Raw genomic sequence first — 6,360 nt, 5'->3', positions numbered from 1 at the left:
GTGGACCCCCCAGGAACCAGACAGAGAGTTTCCAAGAGCACACACAGGCACTCCTCACTCTGAACCATAGTCACGTTGCCTAATTGGAGGTAAATCGGATTCCTGTGTGCTCACAAACTCACCAGTAGAGCTGACCAGAGTGGCATTTCTCATTTTGGTGTCTTGACAAGGCTGTCCCACAAGACGACAAAAAGAAAAGATTCTGTGATCAGAAGAGTTGGTGCAGTGCTACCTATTCTGACCCCTTAGTCATAATGTGAATGTAATCACAGGGTCAAGCAAAGGGACCAGTTTAACTTTGCACTGAGCACAGTGCTTGCCTACCTTTCTTAAACATGGAATCCTTCTCTTTGCTTCTATTGCCAGGCCACTGAGCAGGGTTCCATGGAATGCCAGTTTGGGAAGCACAAGAACACGAGGCTCCTCTTTGAAGCCTAACATACAAAGAGAATCAATGTTCCCTTCCTCTAGTTTCAGCTGGTTTGCCATTGGCCTTGTTTCAAATGAGTCACACATGAGCAGGACAACTGTCTGGATATTTCTAACATTAGACCAGATGGGAGTCTGGGGACAAGGTTCCAACCTTCTATTTAGCCCCATCTCCCAAGCTGAGTAAAAGGCACACAGGTTCCCCTTGGGAAGAGGCTGCCTAAGCGGGGAGAGAGCCATGCTCAAAAAGGGGAAAAAAAGGCATTCCAAAATCTGGACCACTGAGGAGGGGGAAGGGCCAGGGTTAGGACAGACAGGGAAGGTGGCATTAGCCACCCCCTTAAGCCCTGGGAGGAGCAGGTGGCTTCGCTCACTTTTATGGGGGACAGTTGGTTCTGGGCTGAAGTACCTGTGCTCCAGGCCCACCTCTGCAACTGATCAGGTGTGACCCTCCTTTTAACCCCTCTGAACCTTAGCACCCCTGTCTGTAAAGGGGACAAGGATAGAGCCCAGCTCTGCCAGGGCCATGAGGATCAAAGCTGATGACCCAGTTCTATAAAGCAGGGAGAGGGAGTGCTCTCTAAACGTGGGAAATGACCATCATCCTCTCTCCACAGTAGCCGCCGACGCCGGGGGCCACCATGAACTGGGGGGTCTTCGAGGGGCTCCTGAGCGGGGCCAATAAGTACTCCACAGCCTTCGGGCGCATCTGGCTGTCCCTGGTCTTCATTTTCCGCGTGCTGGTGTACCTGGTGACAGCCGAGCGAGTGTGGAGCAACGACCACAGTGACTTCGACTGTGACACTCGCCAGCCGGGCTGCTCCAACGTGTGCTTCGACGAGTTCTTCCCCGTGTCCCACGTGCGCCTCTGGGCCCTGCAGCTCATCCTGGTCACGTGCCCCTCGCTGCTCGTGGTCATGCATGTGGCCTACCGCCAGGCCCGGGAGAAGAAGCACCAAGAGGCCGTCGGGAAGGACGGCGGGCGCCTCTACCTGGACCCCGGCAAGAAGCGGGGAGGGCTCTGGTGGACATACATCTGCAGCCTGGTGTTCAAGGCCGGCGTGGATGCCACATTCCTCTACGTGTTCCACTCCATCTACCCCAGATACACCCTCCCCCGCGTGGTCAAGTGCCACGCGGCCCCGTGTCCCAACGTGGTGGAGTGCTTCATCTCCAAGCCCGAGGAAAAGAACATCTTCACTCTCTTCATGGTGGTCACAGCCCTCATCTGCATCGTCCTCAACCTGGTGGAGCTGGCCTACCTGGTGAGCAAGAGATGCCGGGAGTGCCTGGCGGCCAGGAAAGCCTGGTCTGAGAGCCTGGACCACCGCCTGGACTGGGTCACCTCTTCTTCCAAACAGGGTGATCTCCTCTCAGGCGACCTCATCTTTCTGGGCTCGGATGTTCCCCCTCCGCTCTTACCAGACCACCCTCAAGACCATGTGAAGAAAACCATGCTGTGAGGGGCTGCCTGATCAGGCCTGGGTTGGAAGGACCTGGGAGCCAGGGTGCAGCCTTGGGGGTGGGAGTGCTGAGCTGAGAGTAGGGGCAGCCAAGAGGGAGAGTCAGGTGGCCTGGGTTCAAATCCTTTCTCCCCAAGTTCCTGCCACCTGCACCAGCTGTGTGTGAACCTCGGTTTCCTTTTGTATACAATGGAGATGATAAGCCCTGCTGAACAAGGCTGGCGCTGTGAGGAGGGGTTTAATAAGAGAATATTCGTGCACATGCCTCCAAAGTGTGGGGTCCATGGTCAGGGCTTAATAAAATTCAGTTCATTCACTGATTCAAGGTGACCTTTGCTCCTTCAACCTTGGCGAGCTTTATTGACTCCTTTCATCAACTTTTCGCCCCTGCACAGGGCTGCACTTGATCCAGCCAGGTAAGGACTGACATGACTTAGCAGCAGCAGCAAGAGGACCCCCAGCACTCCTGGGGGGTCATGCTCCTTGCTCTGGGTCAAGTCTAGCCTTTATCCCCAGTTGCAGTTTTAGGCCCATGGGTTGTCTGCAAAGAGAATGAAGCTTAGTGAGTAAGCAGTTGTGTGTCTCAGGGGAAAGTTCATGGACTTCTAGTCATAACACTTGACTTGGAACCCAAGTTCCACTGGGACTCTGGGAGAGCAACTGCAGCTCCTCTCCAAAGTGGGTTAATAATATCGAGCTGGTGGGATGGCTGCGAGGTGGGATGAGCTCGCGGCTTCAGACGAGGTTAGCTGGCTGTAAAAGGCCACATAAACGTTAATCACTGGTATTAGGAACTGCTCTATAACTGCTTGTGGGAAATGAGACAGAGGAGCCCCTCCCTGGCTGCACATTAACCTTCCCTATCCCAGGCCCAAGGCCCCTCTGCAGCCCCCACCGGGTCAGGCTCTTACTTCCCCAGAAGCCCAGGCCCGTGGAGGGTGGACTGGGAGGCCATGCCTGGCCCCATGCCAGCTGGAGAATTTCATGCTGCAATCTGCATTCCTTGTCTCCACCTGGACAGCGGTGCCTTATCAAGAGGAACAGAGGGTGGGTGGATGGGTAGGCCCTCCCACCCCTACGTCTCACCACCACTCAGATACATCCTGCCAGAAGCAGGGAGCAGGAGGAGGGCCAGTGCAATCCTGGGCTGAATCAAGATTGCCCCTTTCCATAGATGTGAGCTGCTGAGGGTCTTACCAGCAGGCTTCCAGAGAAATGGGTAGGAGAGAGGCCTAGGGACAAGAGGACAGTGACATTTAGGCAACGGCGTGGGAGGCAGGGGCAGGAAAAATGCCATTTGGTGCTAACCTGGGCCTGACCATGAACATACCAGGCTCCACCATCTGCTAAGGGAGTTTCACCCATATACCTGTCAGCATGGCGAGCCAGACCCAGCCATGCCCACTGAGCTGCAAAGAAGGCGTGGGCCAGCAGAAAAGAGCCACAGGTGTTTGCCCTGAACATGTGCCCGGGAAGTCCGCCCACCTGCCTGCCTGCCCACCCGGTCACTCCCGTTTGGCTCACTAGTTCAGAAAGCCCCACCCAGCAAGGGAGTGAGGAGCAAAAGCTGCCTCCAGGAGGTCCCCAGGCAGACGGGCAGACACGCCAGCCCAGGGACAGGAGAGTGGCTGCTAGAACCAAGCAAGGTGAGGACCAAATCGGGCAGGAGACTGAGCTGGGAGGCAGAGACCAGGTGGGCTGAGGATCCCAGGGGACCGAGGGCTGTGGGCTGGGCTTTGGGAGATGTAGGCGCAGACAGGATCTCTGGAGAAACTCCAGGGAAGCCCGAAGGAAGGGGAAGGACTGTCCTGCCAGGCCAGAGGGAAGACAGGACACTAGGGATGAGATAAAGTAAGAGGTGGGATGAGGAAGTAGTGGGGTTTCAATTGGGCTGAGCACACATAGAACGCACAAAGGCCTACTGTGTGTTCACTGGTCCAGGCTCGGTCCTGAGTCCTAGGGAATCAGAGATGAATGAGATATAGAGGCTGCCCTCCAGAAGCTGACAGTCTGGCATGGAAAACAGGTAAATAGACCATTTAGGTACCCATGAGGCACTCTGCCAGGACAGATAGAGGAGGGTGCTCAGAAAATGTCCCAAAGGCACCAGGTCTGAAGATGGTTGATTCCCGAGTCAGGGCAGGGGAGGAGCCAGAGGCAGAGCAGGACAAGATGGCACTCCAGCTGAGGGGTGTGGAGGATGGAGCACGCAGGACCTGGCCTGAATGACACAATGGCCCACAGGGGCAGCCAACAGCCAGCAAGCCGGCGGAGAAGGAAGGTGTCTCTGAAAGCAAAGGTAGACGGTGGGGGGAGGACCATGCCAGAATCTTGCCCCTGTCCCTTCCCCAGTCCCTCCCAAAGGCTGGAATGGTTAGAATTCCAGAGAACCCACTGGGGTGAGGACAGTCAGCCCTCAGGGCCAGCGCCGAAACAGGAGTTGGCAGGATGATACCAAGCCACCGTGATTCCAAAGAGCCTGTTTGCTTTGGAAGGGAATGTCAGGTGGGGGGATGTCCTGGAGCCAGAAAGATGAGGGTAGATATTATCTGAGGTCTGCACAGGGCCTGGCTCAGGCCCAGTGCTCAGTTGGAGAAAGTTGAAGAATAAAGATACATGTCCCTCAGAGTTCCCTGGTGGTCCAGAGGTTAAGACTCCAGGCTTCCACTTCAGGGGGCGTGGGCTCAATCCCTGACTGGAGAAGTTCTGCATGCTATATGGTGTGGCAAAAAAAAAAAAAAAATACAGATACACATCCCTCCCCTCCTGCCCGGTCCAGCCCGGCAGCTGACAGTGGATCATCCAGTCCACACTTTATAGTGTTTCTTTAGAAGTTGTGTGACACGTAGAGCCGAAGGTTAGAGTCAGCGAGCTTGGTAGGCACATCATTACAGGATGATTACCCTTCACGTGTACCTATTACTTTATAGAATAAAATATGTCCTGATTTTGGAACTGGAAGATGGAAGCTCAAGACCAGCTCTGCCACTTCCAGCCATGCGCCTTGGGCGGGTGCCTCTCTGGGCTTCAGCTCCCTCCCTCTGAATCTAGGACGATGGCAATCCCTACCCCACCAAGTCATGGCCAGTGTGGACATGATAACAGGATGGTTGTGAAATCATGTGCCCATCACACCCTTAATGAAGGTACCCATTTCCAGGTTCTTCCAGCCCTGTGAAGCCAGGGGCCAAGATCATCCACTCAGGGAAGCGAGGCCAGGGTCAGCATGAATTGGTCGTTCCTGCGGGATGTGCTGAGCGGGGTCAACAAGTACTCCACGGCGCTGGGCCGCATCTGGCTGTCCGTGGTCTTCATCTTCCGCGTGCTGGTCTACGTGGTGGCGGCCGAGGAGGTGTGGGACGATGAGCAGAAGGACTTCGTCTGCAACACCAAGCAGCCGGGCTGCCCCAATGTGTGCTATGACCAGTTCTTCCCCGTGTCCCACGTGCGCCTCTGGGCCCTGCAGCTCATCCTGGTCACGTGCCCCTCGCTCTTTGTGGTCATGCACGTGGCCTACCGCCAGGAGCGGGAGCGGAAGCACCGCCGGAAGCACGGGCCCCACGCCCCGTCCCTGTATGACAACCCGGACAAGAAGCGGGGCGGGCTCTGGTGGACTTACCTGCTGAGCCTCCTCTTCAAGGCGGCCGTCGACGTGGGCTTCCTCTACGTCTTCCATCGCCTCTACAAGGACTACGACATGCCCCGGGTGGTGGCCTGCTCCGAGTCGCCCTGCCCCAACACCGTGGACTGCTACATCTCCCGGCCCACCGAGAAGAAGATCTTCACCTACTTCATGGTGGCCACGGCCATCCTCTGCATCCTCCTCAACCTCAGTGAGGTCTCCTACCTGGTGGGCAAGAGGTGCCTGGAGGTCCTTGGCCCCAGGCCCCGGGGGTCTCGGCGCCGGGCTCACCTGCCGGAGGCATGTCCACCATATGCCCTTTCCCCGGGGGAGCACCCCCAAGGTGGGAACTCTGTCCTAATGAAGGCTGAAATGACCACGGTTGATGCAGGTGAGTTTCCATAACTGATGAGGTCTGCAGCTGAGACCACCAGAGTCTCTGCCTGCTCCAGAAAGCCACCACAGGACAGGTGGGGAAGGCAGGTGTGGAGCTCCAGACGCCCACCCAGGGACCAATGCTAGGAAGCAGTTTGGTTTCTGGGTCCTGAGCCCCGGGGGAGGCAGGCTGATAGCTGATGGGGACTTTTGTATATGGCGATAGGGTATGTCAAGTCCTTAATAAATATGATTTTCTCAGTACTTTGCAGAATGGGGACAGGGAGGGATGGGAAGGAAAGTGGGGGGAGGGGTCACAATGGACCTTGGAGAGGCGGCCAAGACCACTCAGTGGGCATCTGAGTCCTGGAACCTCAGATCCAGGTTTACCCATCACACACACACATACTCCCAACACACACCCCACAGAGCATGCCCCCACAAGGTGGTGGGAAGCCCAGAGGTTGATCC

The 6,360-nt window shown here is 56.3% G+C and overlaps 2 protein-coding genes across 2 annotated transcripts; both read left to right on the top strand.

Annotated features, from left to right (window-relative positions):
* The first annotated feature begins 1,070 nt into the window (after positions 1–1,070).
* Positions 1,071–1,892, top strand: GJB5 (gap junction protein beta 5). The gene has a single exon (XM_068965455.1). The coding sequence runs from the start codon at positions 1,071–1,073 to the stop codon at positions 1,890–1,892; it is 822 nt and encodes a 273-aa protein (XP_068821556.1).
* A 3,226-nt stretch (positions 1,893–5,118) lies between these two features.
* GJB4 (gap junction protein beta 4) lies at positions 5,119–5,919 on the top strand. Its single transcript, XM_068965249.1, has one exon. The coding sequence runs from the start codon at positions 5,119–5,121 to the stop codon at positions 5,917–5,919; it is 801 nt and encodes a 266-aa protein (XP_068821350.1).
* Positions 5,920–6,360: the final 441 nt, after the last annotated feature.

Source organism: Capricornis sumatraensis, chromosome 2 (assembly GCF_032405125.1).
Source record: "Capricornis sumatraensis isolate serow.1 chromosome 2, serow.2, whole genome shotgun sequence".
Taxonomy (NCBI): domain Eukaryota; kingdom Metazoa; phylum Chordata; class Mammalia; order Artiodactyla; family Bovidae; genus Capricornis; species Capricornis sumatraensis.
The sequence above is the reverse complement of the archived record's forward strand: the minus strand, read 5'-3'. Positions and strand labels throughout refer to the sequence as shown.